The sequence below is a fragment of the Dipodomys spectabilis genome, unplaced genomic scaffold (assembly GCF_019054845.1).
Source record: "Dipodomys spectabilis isolate Male_0828 unplaced genomic scaffold, ASM1905484v1 ptg000363l, whole genome shotgun sequence".
NCBI lineage: Eukaryota > Metazoa > Chordata > Mammalia > Rodentia > Heteromyidae > Dipodomys > Dipodomys spectabilis.
The window spans coordinates 1,787,772-1,806,108 of record NW_024871040.1 but is presented as its reverse complement, the minus strand read 5'-3'; the positions used below and the strand labels follow the sequence as shown (position 1 = coordinate 1,806,108).

The 18,337-nt window shown below is 44.0% G+C and overlaps 1 protein-coding gene across 1 annotated transcript; it reads left to right on the top strand.

Annotated features, from left to right (window-relative positions):
* The first annotated feature begins 7,590 nt into the window (after positions 1-7,590).
* On the top strand, positions 7,591-17,431 carry Igll5 (immunoglobulin lambda like polypeptide 5). Its single transcript, XM_042666182.1, has 3 exons — positions 7,591-7,871; positions 14,827-14,945; positions 17,033-17,431. The coding sequence occupies exons 1-3, from the start codon at positions 7,669-7,671 to the stop codon at positions 17,350-17,352; spliced, it is 642 nt and encodes a 213-aa protein (XP_042522116.1). The 5' UTR covers positions 7,591-7,668; the 3' UTR covers positions 17,353-17,431.
* The last annotated feature ends 906 nt before the right edge of the window (positions 17,432-18,337 follow it).

The window sequence follows — 18,337 nt, the reverse complement described above, 5'->3', positions numbered from 1 at the left end:
GAGAGAAGGAATCCAGACACATTTACGGCTGACCACATTCTTTCATTTTGTCTTTGTCTCTCTGTCTCTGCCTGCTTGACTAACCCTTTCACAAACACACACCTTCTGATGCTTGCTAGTGATTAGGGTCAGCAACTGAGAGGGGACATGGAAAAGGCAAGCTTGAAGTAGGCTATTGCAGGGAAGATTTAGGGAAATTCCTGAACTTTAAACATATGGGAGCGATGGAAGAGAAGGTGTCATTCTAGATCATAGGACCTCTGACAAAAACGCAGAACCTAGGTGCTAGTGACTCATGCCTGTAATCCTAGCTACTTGGGAGGCTGAGATCTGAGGATTGAGGTTTGAAGGCAGCCCGGGCTGAAAAGTTCCTGTCAGATGCTTATCTCCAATTAACCTTGCAAAAACCAGAAGTAGCGTTGTGGCTCTAAGTGGTAGAGTATTAGCCTTGAGTAGAAAAGCTTAGGACAAAGCCCAGGCCCTGAGTTCAAGCCCCATGACTGACAAAAAAAAAAAAAAAAAGAAAAGGAAAAGAAAAAGAAAATTCCCACTCATCCATGCCTGTAATCCCAGCACTGAGGCTGAGGCAGCGGAATGAAGAGTTTGAGGCCAGCCTAGGCTACACAGTGAGCTCAAACAACAACAATAACTCCTCACCCACAGGGACTAGTTGAATAATGAATGCAGAATAACTATTTGATTTCTCCCTCTTATTGACCAACTAGCATAGTAAGGGAATCAATATGTCAACATCATTTAAGTTTAGTTTGTCAGTATTACAAGCTTATAAGTATTTAAATTCATTTTTTTGCACTAGGACAAGACTATTCAAAAGTGTGTGTGTGTGTGTGTGTGTGTGTGTGTGTGTGTGTGTATGCCAGTACTGGAGTTTGAATCCAGGGCTTTGTCCTCTTTCTTGGCTTTATTGTTCAAGGCTATTTTTGTTGGTCAACTGGATATAAGAATCTTGTGGATTTGTCTGCCAGGGCTAACATTTTTCTTTTTTGGTACCAGTCTTGGTGCTTGAACTCAGAGCCTGGACACTGTCATTGAGCTTTTGTGTTAAAGACTAGCCTTTCTGCGACTTGAACCACAGCTCCACTTTTGGCTTTTTGGTAGTTTATTGGCACTAAGAGTGTCACAAACTTTTCTGCCTGGGCTGACTTTGAACCATGATTCTCAGACCTCAACCTCCTGAGTAGTTAGGATTTTACAAGTGTGAGACACCAGTGCCCAGCTTCAAGGCAGGCTTTTATAGCCATAGTATTTTCCTTTTTCCTCCCATTTCCAACTCCTACAAGAACTAATTTTTTCCATGTTTATATTTTTATCACTTCAAGATGTCTTATAAATAAAACCACATAGTATGAGACCTTTTCTGCTCAACATAATTCCTTTTAAGTTGTCACAGTTGTCACCTGTATCAAGCTTCCATTTCTTTTTATTGCTGCATTTTATTCTATGGTATGCTTTATCACAGTTTATTCAACCATTTACTCATTAAAAGACATTTTTAGGGCCAGGTATGGGGGCTCACATTTGTAAATCAGGCACTTGGGAGGCTGAGACGGAAAGAATCATGGTTTGAGACTATCGAGGCAAAAAATTCATCAGACCCTCATTTCCACCATCAGCTGGCAGGGTGGTATACAGCTACATGGGAAGCATAAATAGGATGATGTGGTCCATTCCTGTTCAGGTAAAAATATGAGATCTAAAATATAACTAAAGCGAAAAAAGACTGGGATATGTGTAGTTCAGCAAGCAAAAGGTCCAGAGTCTCGATTCCAGTATCCCCCATCTCTGATGGTTATCAACACTGTACAAAGGAAAGTAATATGCATTTAAATATTAAATATAAAGCTGGACTCTGGTGGCTCATGCCTGTTACCTTAGCTACTAAGGAGGCTGAGATCTGAAGATTGTGGTTCAAAACCAGCTCAGGCAGAAAAGTCCTTGTGAGACTCTTATTTCCAATTAACCACTAGGAAACAGGAAGTGGAGCTTTGGCTCAATGGTAGAGCACTAGCCTTGAGCTAAGAGCTCAGAGATAGCACCGAAGACCTGAGTTCAAGCCCATGAGTGACTGCTACTACTACTACTACTACTACCTCTACTATATCTATATATAAAGGAAAAATATGCTTTTAAATAAAGCATAACAGGAAGATGTTTCAAATTAGGATACTTCATAGAAGATACTGTTTAAGCTAGGATTTCAAGAAAGATGGCTGAGGATGTAATGGGAAAGAAAAAGAGTAGTTGCAAAAACAAATTAGAAATATATGAATCTAGCTTCATTAGGAACTAGCTGTTTATAAACTGAAAAATTACAAATTTGACCTCTGGTCTTACTTAATCTTCTTTTTATTTTTTGGTGGTTCTAGGATTTGACCTCTGTAGCTGTGCTTACTCCATTTTCTTGCTCAGCAGGTATCCTACCTCTTGAACCAAGCCTCCATCCTGCCTTTTGCTGGTTAATTTGGAGATGGAGTTTCTCTGACTTTTCTGCCCATCCTGATTTAAAACTATGGTCCTCTACACCTCAGCCTCCTGAGTAGCTAGGGTTGCAGGTCAGAGCCTGAAAGGGCTTCTTTTAGCTTAACTCTATCATATTCTATTTGGAACTTAATATTTCTGTGCTTTAAAGGGCAGGTAGTGTCACTTTATAAACTCCCTCTACTCTATTCTTGGGTCTCAGTTGAAATGTCATTTCCCCAGAGAGGCTTTTTCCAGTCACTTAATGTGAAACACATGCCTTGTTGTTTTCTATTTTGGTGTTTCCTTCACAGCCCTTGTAACAATTTATTATTCTTTTTCCTATGCCAGTACTGGGATTTGAACATAGGGCCTGGGCATTGTTTCTTAGCTTTACTGCTCAACTCTGGCGCTCTACCACATGAGCCACAGCTCTACTTCCTGCTACTTGGTGATTCATTGGCGATAAGAGTCAGCATGGACTTTCCTCCTCAGGCTGGCTTTGAACTGCAATCCTCAAATCTCAGTTTCCTGAGTAGCTAGGATTACAAGACTGAGCTACTGGCACCTATCCCTTTTCACAATTTTTTTTTTGTTGGTCATGGAGCTTGAACTCTGGGCCTGGGCACTGTCCCTCAGCTCTTAAGCTCAAGGCTAGTGCTCTACCACTTGATACACGGCGCTACATCCAGCTTTTTCTGCTTATGTGGTGCTGAGGAATTGAACCCAGGGCCTTATGAATGCAAGGCAAGTACTCTACCACTGAGCTACCTTCCCAGCCTCCCTTTTCACAATTTTTAAAAGGTGTATTTGTAACCTTTCACTTATCTTTCTTAGATTATTAGCTGTTTATAGTCAGAATATTTTTTTCTGACTTAAATATTGAACACTGTACAAATTAAGAATATTTTTATCTTTTAAAAAATATTACTGTGCTCATCAAAGTGACTGGCACTCAGTGTGTATCTGTTGGAAAGGAATTAAACATTATTCCTTTTTTATAAAGGGGCACTGTCCTTGACTTTGCAGACACTGTCCCTGACCTTTTTTGCTCAAGACTGGCACAGTTTTTGAGTTACAGTTCCACTTCTGGTTTTCTGATGGTTAAATAAAGATAAGTATCTCACAGACTGTCCTGCTTGGGCTGGCTTTCAACTATGATCCTTGGATTTCAGCCCCCTGAACAGCTAGGATTACAGGTATGAGCCACTTGTGCTTGGTGGAAGATGGTTTTTCATATCCAAGTGTGCTAATGGCTCTGTTCTCTTGTGGTGGCCTCTGAGCAGGCAATTCTACTGAAGACACACTTAAATCAGAACCTTCTATCTCTATCTCTATATCTTTCAAATGAATCTATGAGTTTCCAGAGTTTATAATCCCAGGCAGAAGCACGGGGGACCTGTGTGATTGTTCTATGAGGAACTGGACTGATGGAAATGGAGAGGGGAGAAAAGAGAGAAGATGAGGTTGAAGGGCACAGAAGTTATTGTAAGGCTTTTGCTTTGTTCTAAGTGCATGGAGAGATTGCCTCAAAGTCTTGTTTTTGCTCCTGATGCTCTCATGCTATTTATTTTATTTTATACTTTTTGGAACTGCTGAAGTTTGAACACAGGGCCTCTTATATACTAGGCAAGCTGCCTACCACTGAGCTATATTCCAAGACTTTTTTTGTGCTGGCTAGTTTTGAGCACAGAACTCACTTCCTGCCCAAACATGTACCAGGACTGCAAGCACCTGTTTTAGGCTTCTGTCTTAGCTGGGATGACAGGCATACACTACAATGTCCAGCTTCTTCCTTTGAGATGGATTCTTGTAGATTCTTCTGCCAAGTAAGGCCTGGAACTATGATACTGCCCATCTCAGCCTCCCACATAGCTTGGGATAATAAGCATTGTGCTCAGCTATCAATCGAGAAGGTCTCTCATGAATTTCCCTGCTAGAGCTGGCCTTAAGCCACGACCCTCCATTCACAGCCTCCAGAGAGCCAGGATTATAAACATGAGCCACCATGTCCAGTTTATTCATATTACCTTTAAAATTAAGATTGAGTTCTGGTTGAAAGCAATATCTGTGAACCTGGGAGAGAATTTCCTAGAGTACAGTGTCAGTTTGTTTTCTGTTGCTAGAATAATATGCCAGAGGCTAAGAACATTAAAAAAAAAGAGCTTTATTTGGAGCATGATTCTGGTGATTGGAAAGTCCAAATAACATGGTTCTGGCATCCTGGTCATAGCATGGCAAAGAAACAGAAAGGACATGCAAATAGGGCCAAGTAACTACACTAGAGACCAAGCTTCTAGTATCTGAACCTTTGGGAAACAAACTACATACACATGCTAGGAAGTGGGCAACAAAGAGAAATGCACACACACACACACACACACACACACACACACACACAGCTGAACCCCCTCCCACCTGTGCCTGTATGCAACATCTATGTGTGTCACAGTGGTTTCTGAGATCTCTCTCTCTGCACACACACACACACACACACACACACACCACACACCCCTAGGCCTGAACTCAGAGCCTACATGTTATCTTGCTTTTTTTTTTTTTGGCTCAAGGCTGGCACTCTATCACTTAAGCTACAGCTCCATTTCTGGTTTTTTAGTGATTATTGGAGATAAGATTATCATGGACTTTTCTGCTCAGGCTGGCTTTGAATCACAGTTCTCAGATCTTAGTCTCCTGAATAGCTAGGATTATAGGCATGAACTACTGGTGCCCTGCCCTAACATTAACTCTTTTTAAGATCTCTGAGTCTTGGGGATAGTCTTCTTTAGCACATGTAACACTGGTGTCTCTTCATAGGCTTTCTTTTAGGTGTTGTGCTTTCATTCTTCCCAAGCTAAATTCTGTTTTTACTGTGGTCAGTCACTGCCAAGTGGGCCATGGTTTGTGTTTCTCTTCTTAGTGATGTTGACAGGGTAGAGATGTTGACAGGGTAGGTGGAGAGAGCTGGTCAGCTAGGAGTCTGGTCCCACTGACTATCTGCCCAGATCACTGTGGGTCCTATGGAGCTACCCCTTGGGCCCACTTGCTCTCTGCTGTGTGTGTGTGTGTGTGTGTGTGTGTGTGTGTATGTGTGTGTCCTGCATGAAATATTTCAGAGAATGTAAACCCTTTATTGTTTGTAGCCTTGCCCATCTCCCCTGTACCATGAGTTTGACCAGAATATAATGTCTGGTCCTCAGGTCCTCAGTCAGTGTGGCACACAGGAATCCTAGCAGAGCTGCATCAGGGTGTGAGCTCATCATGAATGGCCCCTGTGATCTTCCTGGGATAACAAGAAGTCTATTTCAGTATCTTGTGATCATGGTTAAAGAGCAGACAAAGGGATGTCTGGGATAGCCTGTGAATCTATACGCCACTTGGGAGAAAATTACTGGCCTCTGGATAAGAACTGTGAAGAGCACTGGAGCTCTGTGGTGTAGTATGGAGCCTGTAGTTGATTATGTGTACCTGAAAACTGCTAAGACAATGGACCTGAAATATTCTCACTCCAGAAAAAAACAACAACCAGAAACATAGGTCCCATGGTTTCCCTTATTTGCAATATCTAGTATATGTCTGAGTCAAGCAGAAAAGGTCAGATAAGGTGATGTTAGGGAAATGAACCCTAAGATATGTATTCAAATGTTTTTTTTCTTTCATGTGATTGTTTCTAACACATTTATAAGATTATTTCTTTGTTGCTTTGTATGTCCCTCCCCTACAGTATAACCCCTGCTTTCACTGTATTTGATATCGGTATAATTTGTGGAGGGGAAGGGGAAAAGCAAATCATTTAAATAGGGATACAGGTGGACCCATTGCAACAATGAGATGTACAAGTCGTTATGTTGAAAACGAACTTTACAACTTTGGTGTGTGGGGGAAGCGGGGAGGATTGGGTGGGGGGCTTGGGGGGATGATGGGAAGGGATGGGAAGGGGAAACAAAGGAGGAGGCTACAATGCTTGATAAGAAATGTACTCATGGGCTGGGATGTAGCTCAGTGGCAAAGCGCTTGCCTAGCAAGTGCAATGTCCTGGGTTCGATCCCCAGTACCAAAAAAGAAAAGACAAAAAAAATACAGTTAAAAAAAATGTACTCATTATCTTGCCCATGTAATTGTAACCCCTCTGTACAGTATTTTCACAATTAAAAAAACAACAACCAGGTGAGATGGAAAATATAGTATTTGATCAGATCATTTCACAATGTTTACACAGTGCCAATAGAAAAATATTATGTTGTATAGCATGAATGATTTTTTTTATCTTATTTACTTTTTTTTTTGTCAGCTGTGGGGATTGAACACAGGGTCTGTGTGCTGTCCCTGAGCTCTTTTGCTCAAGGCTAGTGCTCTACCACTTTGAGTCACAGTGCCATTCCAGTTGCTGGTAGTTAATTGGAGATAAGAGTTTCACAGACTTTCTGGCCTGGCCTGGCTTTGGACTGTGATCCTCAGATCTCAGACTCCTGAGTAGCTAGGATTACAGGTCCCAACCACCAGCGCCTTTTGTGTGTGTGTGTGTGTGTGTGTGTGTGTGTGTGTGTGTGTGTGTGTGTGTGTGTGTGTTGGGGTCTCAGTCTGGCCTGAAACTCACGGTCTTGCTACCTTTGTTTCCTGCACGTTGGGGCGACAGAGATATGCCACCACACACAGATAATGTTTGCCAATTATACCTTTGGGAGATGTGTGTCTGTGTATGGGATCTGAGATCAGTGAGATGGATGATGAATGTGGGGCATTGAACACCATTTTTTGTTATTTTATCCTTTCTGCTTTCCTTCCTGCTAAAGTTTCTCCCTTTCTTCCTTGTGCCCTTCCCCTAGCTCAAGCCCTCAGAGACCCAGAGATATGCTTCACAGATCCAAGGTATCGTTTGGGAACCAGGCCTGAGAGTGAGTCAGGTGTGGCCCCCTCACGCCCCAGGGGTAGGGACCAGGCATGCAGCTGTTGAATGAGACAGTTGAACTCAGATCTGACCACAGCAGGGCAGTTGGCAAATGCCCCTCTGGGAGAGATGGCTATGCATCATAGGGATCACAGAGGGGCAGGGCTTGAGGGCAGGGATCAAACATGGTCCACACAGCCTCATTTGCATTGGAAAAGCTGCTGCCTGCACAAAGAGTAGGGTCCTTCTCTCCAGGAAGCCATCACAAGTGAGGCTTAAGAAACCTTTGATCTTAAGGGAAGATGAAATCTGGGACAGGTCATATTTTTCATGGCCCAGGCCCTGCTTCCTGGCAGTGTGGGACTGTTTTGGGTCTGTTGCTTCTAGCTCTGGCCCTGGGCACCCAGGGTCTGCTATTTCCAAGAGCAGCACCCCAGAATAGGGCCGTGGATGTTAGTGTCCGGGCAAGAAGCAGCTGGTCCAGACTTTGGAGCCTGTGGGGCAGGTAAAAGACTGGCTTGTGGGAAGATTTGGGTGGGTGGGTGGGTGGGACCCGGGCTAAAGGCAGGAACTAGTGACTGAAGGGAAAGGTAGTAATGATGGTGAGAGGTGAGAAGGAGCAATTTGAGAGGAAAAGTCTAGGAAACTGCTGGCTTACAGTGCTTCTATTTTTTTTTGTTCTTAGTATATATTTTTTATTGTAAAGATACTGTACAGAAGGGTTACAATTACATGAGCAAGGTAATGAGCCTATTTCCTATGGAGCCTTGTTACACCCTCCTTTATTTTTCCTCTACCATCTCTTTCCTCCTCACCTCCCCAACTCTTCCCCCGCCTCTGCAAAGTTGTAAAGTTCATTGTCAACATAGTATCTTGTACATCTCATTGTTACAATGGGTCATCCTGTATTCTTATTCCAGTATTTTGTTATTTCTCTTCCCCTCCCCAAATTAGAAAAATGAATATACAAGATGCAGGACACTGGAATCAAATACATTGACAACAGGGGTTGTAACATGGGGGAAGAACATACAAAGAAACAAAAAAAAATCACATAGTACATTATAAATACAATAACAAGAACAGCAACAAAATAAAACCTCTTGTGTCCCTATCTTGGGATTCATTTCAGTGCTTCTATTTTGATTATTATGGACGTTTGCATTACTATTATTGTTATTAATATAGTATTGGGATTGGGACTTAAACTCAGTGCCTCATGCTCTCTCTTTCTAAATCATGGCTGGTACTCTACCATTTGAGCGATATCTATCTTTTTGCTGGTTAATTGGAGTTGGAATTTTGTGGGCTTTTCTGCCCAGACTGGCTTCAGACTTAATGTTCTATATTTCAGCCTGCTGAGTAGCTAGGATTATAGATGTGAGCCACTATTTCCCATATGCATTACAACAACAACAACTACTACTACTACTATTTTTTTTGTCAGCCTCTACCACTTTGAGCTAAAGCTGCACTTCTGGTTTTCTGGTGGTTAATGGACTTTCCTTCCCAGGCTGGCTTCCATCCCCAGGTCTGAGCCTCCTGAGTAGCTAGGATTACAGGTGTGTGCCTATTGTATTGAAATATTGTACACCTTGGTTCACAAATCTTCTGGCTCCCCTTAAATTAACTAAAAATCTAGCTTAAAGTCAGTGATGCACAAACCTCCTGTTAGTCCCTGGGTAGTACAGAAATGGAGGCCCTGGAAGAGAGCTTTCAGGCAGTGGATAGTCGTTGCTGTCCAGACAAGCTGCTTTATGGATGGTGGGAGTGTAATTTCCTCTTCTCTGTATGCTGTGGAGAGTCCAAAGACAAAGCCCTGAAAATCTGCTTCAGGTGCACAGGTGCTAATCATTATAGGGGTAGACTCTTCCTCTTACTGGTCACACAAGGCAGACCCTACTGCCATCTGGTTTACAGACTGGAATAATAACGCTAAGGCCACCTAGCTCATGGATCCAGCCCTCAAGGCCCAAGTTTCATGTTCTCCAGTTCTCCCCATACCCCCCATCTCCAAAGTAGAGCGGACAAGTCCACTACCTTGAGGCATTCTGCTTAGAAAGGGCCTTTGCCTCCTGGCAACCACCTGGGGATTGTTGGGGTGACCATAGTAAGGCCCCAGATTCTACTGTAGGGGCAGCTCCACCATGGAGGCTGAGTTAGCACCTCTGCTTGTTGGGTTGCTGGGCTAGGAGTTTCTACCAGAATGACAGTGTCTAGGGAGGCCAATTCCCAAAGACACAAGACTTACACCAAATCAACACCTCAGGAAGAGAAGATGGGCTTAGCTGATGGTCACATTCAGTGTAAAATCTGTAAGAAATTTGCCCAGAAAGAGGTTCTGAAGGTCCAGAACTCTCAGGAAGGCTTGGTGGTCAAGGCTGTAGACAGTAGGCCCTGGGATCAAGATGGTGGTAAGAGATGCTGCACCCAAGAAGGTCAAATTTCACCTGTGTATTCTTGGGGAAAGAAATATGACTTAACTTGAATAGGTGGGGAGGGACAAGAATCTAGAGCTAGGGAGACTCTAGGGGTGTGTTGGGGTGACTCAGGCAGATATGGGGATAAGCTTGGGGAGGAGGGCAATAGGAGAGGGAGGAGCAAGGACCAGCCTTGACTTTTTTCTTTCTTTTTTCTTTTTTCTGGTGGTTCTGGGTTGGAAATCAGGGCCTGTGCTTGCGAGGTAGGTGCTCTACCACTAACCCATGCTTCCAGCCTTTCTGTACTGGTTATTTTTGAGATAAGTTCTCACTTCCTGTCCAGGCATGTACCTGGACTGAGATCTACCTATTTTAGGCTTTCTGTAGTAGCTAGAATGAAAGGTGCATGCTACCATAACCAGCAATGTGTTCAGAAGGGGTCTAAGCTGGGCACTAGTGCCTAATGCCTAGCTATCTGAGATGTTGAGATAGAGAAGATTGTACTTTAAAGCCACCTGGACACATCAAGTTTTGTGAGATCCCTTTTCAATGCAGAGCAGAGCTGCACACAGTGGCAGGTAGCTATTTTCCTACCTACAACCCGAGACCTAATATATATAGGCAGACTGTGGCCCAGACCTATGCTTAAGGCAAAAAGTCTAAAAAATAACTAGTGCAGGAAAGGGCTGGGAGAGGTATGTCTCCACAGTAGAGTGCCTGTCTTGCAAGCCTGAAGTCCTGAGTTCAGATCCTGACATCTAAAAAAAAAAAAAAAAAAAAGAAGGGAGAGGGAGTCTTGTGAGCTTTCCTGCTCAAGGCTAGCCTTGAATTGTGATTCTCTTTCTATCAGCCTCCCAGGTGTCTATGATTATAAATGTGAGCCACTGGTGCCCAGGTTGGCCCTGGCTTTTTTGATGAACATTTAAGAAAAGGCTGTAATTGTATCAGTGGGGTTTATATTTTAAGCAAAATTATTCTGAAAAGAAGGGTTAGGTTCCTCAAAGATGTACTTTACTGATTTGTTTATTAACATCTTACTGAGATTAGGCCTGGAGATGATGAGGGGGTGGGCCTGACTAGTTGTGGGAATAACCCTGTGGCTCATTGGAGAAACAATAGACAGAGAAGCCCAGTAGTGGTGGCTCACACCTGAGGATCATGGTTTGAAGCCGGCCTGGGCAGGAAAGTCTGTGAGACTCTTATCTCCAATTAACAACCAAAAAGCCAGAGTAGTGGTATGGATCAACTGGAAGAGAGCCAGACTTGAGTGAAAAAGCTAAGGGTTGGTGAATGCCCAGGCCCTGAGTTCAAGTCCTAGTACCAGAAAAAGAAAAAGAAAGTAAAAGAAAAAGACAAAAGCTAGAGAACGAAAGAGAGATGGGATGTTTTCTCTGGTGTTCTGGCTTTTGCCCTGAGGTTGTCCTGAAGTGGGATTTGTTTATTAATTTAAAAATATTTTGGTTGGGCTGATTATTTTTTATAGTTATTATTTTTATGTTCATTTCTCTACATTTTTGACTATACTGGCGACTTTCAGAATTGGATTTTATGTTTTGGAGAAATTAGTGCCACCAATCTTTGAGGTCAGATTTGAAGGCCAGGTGGAAAAGGTAGGAACATCCAGAAATGTAAATCAATAGGAGGAAAACAAACTCTAGTACGTCCCTGGTGTGTCACTGCAGTGAAATAAAGATTAAAAAATAAATTCTAATATATCTTAATAAGCATTTTTCTATTGCTGTTTTACTCCGTCTGAGCTCTACTTTTTGCTATTGTAAAGAAAAGTAGCATATACTATTTTTTTTAGAAAACTGTATCACTGCAGTAAAATTATTAAATATAGATGATTTTCTATAGTCAGCTACCCTAGTCTTGGCATTTGCCTTTATGGTTTTTTACAACTTTCTACTGTGTGTGTGTGTGTGTGTGTGTGTGCGCGCTGGTACTGGGGCTTGAACCCACAGTCTAGGCACTATCCGTTAGCTTCTCTCAAAAGTGGCACTCGACCACTTGAGCCACATCTCCATTTCTGCTTTTTGCTGGTAAATTGGAGATAAGAGTCTCACAGACTTTACTGCTCAGGCTAGCTTTGATCCTTAGAACTCACCCTCTTGATTACCTAGGAGCCACTGGTGCCCAGCTGACTCTACTTTTGCTTTATCTGGAATACCATGTCAGTGGAATCATTACAATAAGATTTTTGTTCTTGTACTTTAATGAACTAAACCTTTTTATTTTGGCATATTTATAGATTCACCTTAAATTATAATAAATAATACAGAGGCATCCCATGTACTCTTTAGTTTCTTAAAGTTACAGTAAAATATCACTACTAGAACATGGGCATGGCTACAGGAAAGGGACAGAACCTTTTTTTTTTTTGGTCGGTAGTGGGGCCTGAACTCTGGGCCTGGGTGCTGTCCCTCAGCTCGTCAGCTCAAGGCTAGTGCTCTACCACTTGAGCCACAGCACCTACTTCCGGCTTTTTCTGCTTATGTGGTGCTGAGGAATTGAACCCAGGGCCTTATGCATGCAAGGCGAGCACTCTACCACTGAGCCACCTTCCCAGTCCGGGACAGAACCTTTCTGTCAGCACAATCATCATCCATGTTGATCTTTGAAAGTGACACTCACTTCCATCTCTCTCCCAAACCATCCTTACTCCATGGCAACTAGTAGTTAGGCCTTCATTTCCATACTTACATCATTTCAAGGATATGCTACAATATTTTTTGGGGTGTATGGTGTGTTTGTAGAGTTCAGGATTGAACCTGGGGCCTTACACCTGCTCAGCCTGTGCTCACCACTGACCAGCATCCATATTCTATGCAATGCGTGATCTCTGGGGATTAGCTTTTAAAATTTTATTTTATTTTAATTTTTTTTGGGTCCAGTTGTGGGGCCTGAACTCTGGGCCTGGGCGCTGTCCCTCAGCTCTTCAGCTCAAAGTTGCGCTCTACCACTATGAGCCACAGCGCCACTTCCGGCTTTTTTCTTATGTGGTGCTGAGGAATCGAACCCAGGGCCTCATGCAGCAAGGCAAACGCTCTACCACTGAGCCATCAAATTTTATTATTTTTATTTTTGTCAGCTGTGGGGCTTGAACACAGGGCCTGGGCTCTGTCCCTGAGCACTTTTGCTCAAGATTAGTGCTCTACCACTTTGAGCCACAGCTCCACAGCTGGTTTTAATGTGATTAACTGGAGATAAGAGTCTCATGGGAACTTTTCTGCTCAGGCTGGTTTTGAACTGATCCTCAGATCTCAGCCCCCTGAGTAGTTAGGATTACAGGTGTGAGCCACTGGCACCTGGCTTAGGATTTCATTTATGAGTTTCGTCATTCATTTGGCCATTCCTCAGCTGAGGAATACTTGAGTTGTTTCTAGTTTGGGGTAAAGATGAATAAAGCTTTTATAAACATTTTCATACAAACTTTTGTTTGAACTTCAGTTTTCATTCCCATTGGATAAGGACTTAGGGGTAGAATTTACTTTATATATATATTTTTCTCATTAAAAATTATCTTTAGCCACGCGTGTCCATGGCTCACTCCTGTAATCCTAGCTACTCAGGAGGCTGAGATCTGAGGATCATGGTTCAAAGCAAGCCCGGGCAAGAATGTCCATGAGACTCTTATCTACAATAAAGTACCAGCAAACCAGAAGTGGCACTGTGGCTCAAGTGGTAGAGTGCTAGACCTGGGTGCCCAGGTCCAGAGTTCAAGCCCCATGACAGCCCCCCACCAAAAAAAAAATCTTTAAATAGCTGCACAAAGGGTTTTCAACCCAACAAATCAGTTTATAAATCCAATGCATCTTGGATTATTTAGATGTAGACTGCAATGACAGAGATGTGGTTCCAGTGTGGGAGGGGCAATGACTAAAGTCTACAATGACTCCATGTTTCCAGCTTGAAAGTGAACAAGAACACTCATGGCCATTGTTGTGATGAAGACAGAGCTGAGTTGGAGGCAAGGCATCTGGATATGATAAATTTAAATTTCCTATTGGGCATCTGGCTGTTGATGGTCAAGAGGCAAATTTCGGTGGAGCTGAGGAGGTGCTTTTCAGTGGTGATAGATTGGTACCTTATTATACAGTCAAGTTATGGGAATGAATGTTGCGGGAAGATGATAAGGAAGGAGGATCTAGAGATGGTCTGGGGACCATCAGCCAGGCATGGGCCAAGGAGTAAAAGAGGAGTGTGAGTGCTCTGAGATACCTTGGAGAAGAGAACCACTGGGAAAAAGGGTGAACTTAACATTACATCAAGTACAGAAACAGCAAGTGCGACAAGAACTGAGGAAGGAGCTTGGACTGACCATGGTGAGGGGTTTGTGCACCTTGATCTGAGAGGAGTTAGAGGGATATAAAGATAAGAACCAAAGGGACTCCGAACTGTCCTAACCATGAGAAAGAATGCCTTGTGAAAACAAGATGGACAGGTGAATGAATGGGCAGATGAATGGCAAATGGACAGAGGATGGGCAAATGGATACAGATGGGTAGACAGATGAATGAATGATGGGTAGGTGGATGGGTGAATAAGCTGGATGAAGAAATGGTACTTATAAGGATGGAGGGACAAACAGATGGAGAGACAGATGAATGGTGGATAGATGGAGTTATGCATAGTGGTCTGAAAGATCAGAGAAGGTCTCATGAGTATCATGGGACTGAGCTGCACCTCCTTGAACAGAAACAAATATAGAGGAGTCTCCATCTAGGAGCACCTTAAGTCTGAAATACCCCAGTGTTCCTGGGACCATGGAGGAAACCAGTCTGTCTAGACCATGGGAAACTTTGAGAAGGACATTCAGAAGCCCTAAAATGAGCCAGCTCAGGACTCCCTGCCACCTCACAGCCACCTGAGAAGACACTCAGAGATTTTCTGAGCATCAGATGGCACAAGTGGGGAGGGAGAGGCATGGTGGGGTGCTTGCCTGCTACCAAGGGACAGATTTCTGAGAGGCTCTCTGCCCACTTACCATTCACTCAGGACACAGTATACCCACCACAGCTTTGTGCCTGTGTTCAACAGGTTCCCACTCCATCCTATCCCCCCAGAGGCAGGCACCAGGTGCTGGACCGGTGGATTTTGGTCTGCGCCTCAGTCACCACAGCCTGTTTTTGGCAGTGGAACCCAGCTTACTGTCCTAGGTAAGTGTCTCTCATGACCTTTTCCAGCCTGTCCCTCCCAATTGTTATCTGTTTTTCTCTCTTTTATTTTTGTTAGTCATGGGGCTTGAACTTGGGGTCTGGGAACTCTCCCTGAGCTGTTTTTGCTCAAGGCTAGCTACTGTTCTACCACCTTGAGCCATAGTACTACTTCTGGTTTTCTGGTAGTCAATTGCAGATAAGAGTCTCATGGACTTTCCTGCATGATCCTTGGATCTCAGGCTCCTGAGTAGCTAGGATTCGTGCCCAGCCAATTTTTCTCTTTTTTTTGGGGGGGCGAGGGAGCTTATTCTCCTTTGTTAGCCTTTAGGACTGGCCCTTTTCTTTCTTTTAGTCTGAAGGAGGTGGGTGGTCTTCTGTAATTACAGGAAGGTCCTTATCAGCATGAAGATCTACCTGCAGATTCCTGTGCCTATACCTGGCCTTGTCCCAGAGCCCAAGCTGAAGGTTGGCCAAGGATCAAAGCTTCTTCCCTTATGAGATAGAATGGGGACCAGGAGCTAGTCTGAAGAGTAGGACTGAGCCTTAGAGATGGTCCATAAGCCACAGAATCTGGACTTAGGGATCAGAAGTCCATCTAGGCTAGGAAGGCCACAAATGAGGCACAGAAGACACTGCTGAAGCTGTGACTTCCACCTCAGGAGATTAAAAAATTCATCCCAAGTAGAGATCAACAGAGGCAGAGGGAAGGATCTGGCTCATTCTAGGCTACAACTTTCAGATAATCTCTTGGGCCCTGAGGACACAGGAATACAGATAACTCAAACTGGGCAAAGTGATCAGAGTCTGGCCTTCCGAGGATGGTCACTCTTTTGTCCCTGAATCATTGGGCTCTGTGGCACTTGTCTGTTCATGAGCTTCCCACTTCCTCCTAGGGCACATTAGATTTAGGAATGGAGGAATGAGGCTGCAAATGGAGGTGGTATTCAGAGGCTTCCACGTAAAATCAGAAATCAGAAATCAGCAACAGCCAGGCCCTGGTGGCTCATGCCTGCAATCCTAGCTACTTATGAGGCTGAGACCTGAGAACTGAGGTTCAAAGTTAGCCTGGGCAGGAAAGTCTGTGAGACTCTTATCTCCAATTAACCACTAGCACTATGGCTCAAAGTGGTAGAGCATTCGTGTTGAACAGAAGAGCTCAGAGATAGTGACCAGGCCTTGAGTTGAAGCCCCTCAGCCTCAAACAAACAAACAAACAAACAAACCAGCAATAATCAGGATCTACTGAGGTAAGCAGAGGGCTGCCTTTCCCTGCAGCCCCAAGAACATAGCCAAGGCAGAATCTTATGATCAGGCCAATGGAACTAGGGGAACAGAAGAACATTGAAGGGGTCCTTCCTTGTCTGGGGAGAACACATGACTCACCAGGAGAGCTAAGAAGATGGGTAGAATTTCCTGTACCCTGGGCACAGATTCAAGGTATTCCCACACCCACCAGGATCTTCCTACCAGGCCGAGAAGAAAACCTTAATTGGCAGAGAATACTCTGAAACTTAGACTTATATTTATGCTTAGAAGGTTAGGGCCAGATTCTAAACTCAGACTTCAGAGATCAGGGAGGAAGAAGCATTAGTAGCCCTAGTGATATTGGGGAAACTGAGGCTGCAAGGGGTGAGACTAGACTAGGTTTCTGGGGTGAGCTTAGGGAGAGATTCTAGGATGGTCTAAAATTGTCTCGCATGGTGGGAAAAGAGGGTCTTTAGATGGACAAGGTGGCTACAATGAATGTTCACAATGAGTTTAGATGGAGGCTGGTCTTCCACCTCCTGGCTCTCTTTCTCCCTTTCGCTTTTTTTTGTTAGTCATGGGACTTGAGCTCAGGGCCTGGGTGATGTCCCAGATCTCTTTTGCTCAAAGGCTAGCACTCTATTCCGGTGGCTAGCACCACTTCCGGTTTTTTGGTGGTTCATTGGAGATAAGAGCCACATGGGCTTTCTTGCCCAGGCCAGCTTTGAACCATGATCCTCATATCTCAGTCTCCTGAGGAGCTAGGATTTCAGGTGTGAGCCACTGGCACCAGGATCCTGGCTCTCTTATGACAACTCTTGGCCTCTCCTCTTTCCATACAGGTCAGCCCAAGGCTTCCCCCTTGGTCACACTGTTCCCACCATCCCCTAAGGAGTTACAGGCCAACAAGGCTACCCTGGCCTGTCTGATGAATGACTTCTACCCACGCACTGTGATGGTGGCTTGGAAGGAAGATGATATCATCATCACTGAGGGTGTAGAGACCACCCAACCCTCCAAACAAAGCAACAACAAGTACATGGCCAGTAGCTACCTGATGCTGACACCCGACAAGTGGAAATCTGGAAGCAGGTATACTTGCCATGTCACACATGAAGGGAGAACTATAGAGAAGAGTGTGTCCCATGTAGAATGTTCCTAAGTTGAAGAATCTCATGCCCTTGAAGGGCTGAAGCTGAAGGATTCAGCATGGTCCTCTTTGTCTTCTAGTCTTACTTGTACCCAATAAATAATTTTTTAAAAGAAAGATCCTACTCTACCTCATTGTTTTTGTTGTTGGTTGTGGGGCTTGAACTCAGGGCCTGGGCACTGTCCCTGAACCCTTTTGCTCAAGGCTAGTGCTCTACCACTTTGAGCCACAGTGCCACTTCTGGTTTTCTAGTGGTTAATTGGAGATAAGAATCTCAAACTTTCCTGTCTGGGCTGGCTTTGAATTGTGTTCCTCAGATCTCAACCTCCTTAGGAGCTGGGATTATATGTGTGAGACACCAGCACCTGGCTCTCATTTGTTTATTAACTTCAAGTTTCATTTACAATTCCTAGTGGTTTCAGGGTGGGGTGGGATAATTCTGGTGGGTGTAAGCCTGGTGGAAAAGTAGCCCAGGAGAGAAGCTCACAGCCTGGGTGTAGGCTGGGAAATAGTCTAGTAACCTGGACATCAGCCTCCTTTCTCTCCTTCCTCTTCTTCCAGCACAGGGTTTCTTACTTCCTGCCTCCTTTCTCGATGAGCTGTTGAGAACTGTGGCTTTCTGAGACACTTCTTCTGCCCACTTTGGTCTGAGGGGACAAGGCATAGAGATAGTAAGAAATGGCCCACTCTCTACAGGATTAGAACCATAAATCCACTATTACCATAAACCCAATTCTTGAGTTCAATCTTAATACAGTTTCCAGATACCAAAGTTCTGTGCTTCTCATGATTTGGATTTATTTGTCCACTCAGATGTCCATCTGTTCAGCCTCCTAAGAACCCACCACCATGTATCCACCAATCCACCCACTTATCGCCCCACCATCTCCCTATCTATTGCTCGTCTACCATCTATTGCTCAGCTACCAACTTACCTATCATCATCACCTATAGTTCCCTAAGTCACCCATCTTTCCCCCCATCAATTTACCTACCC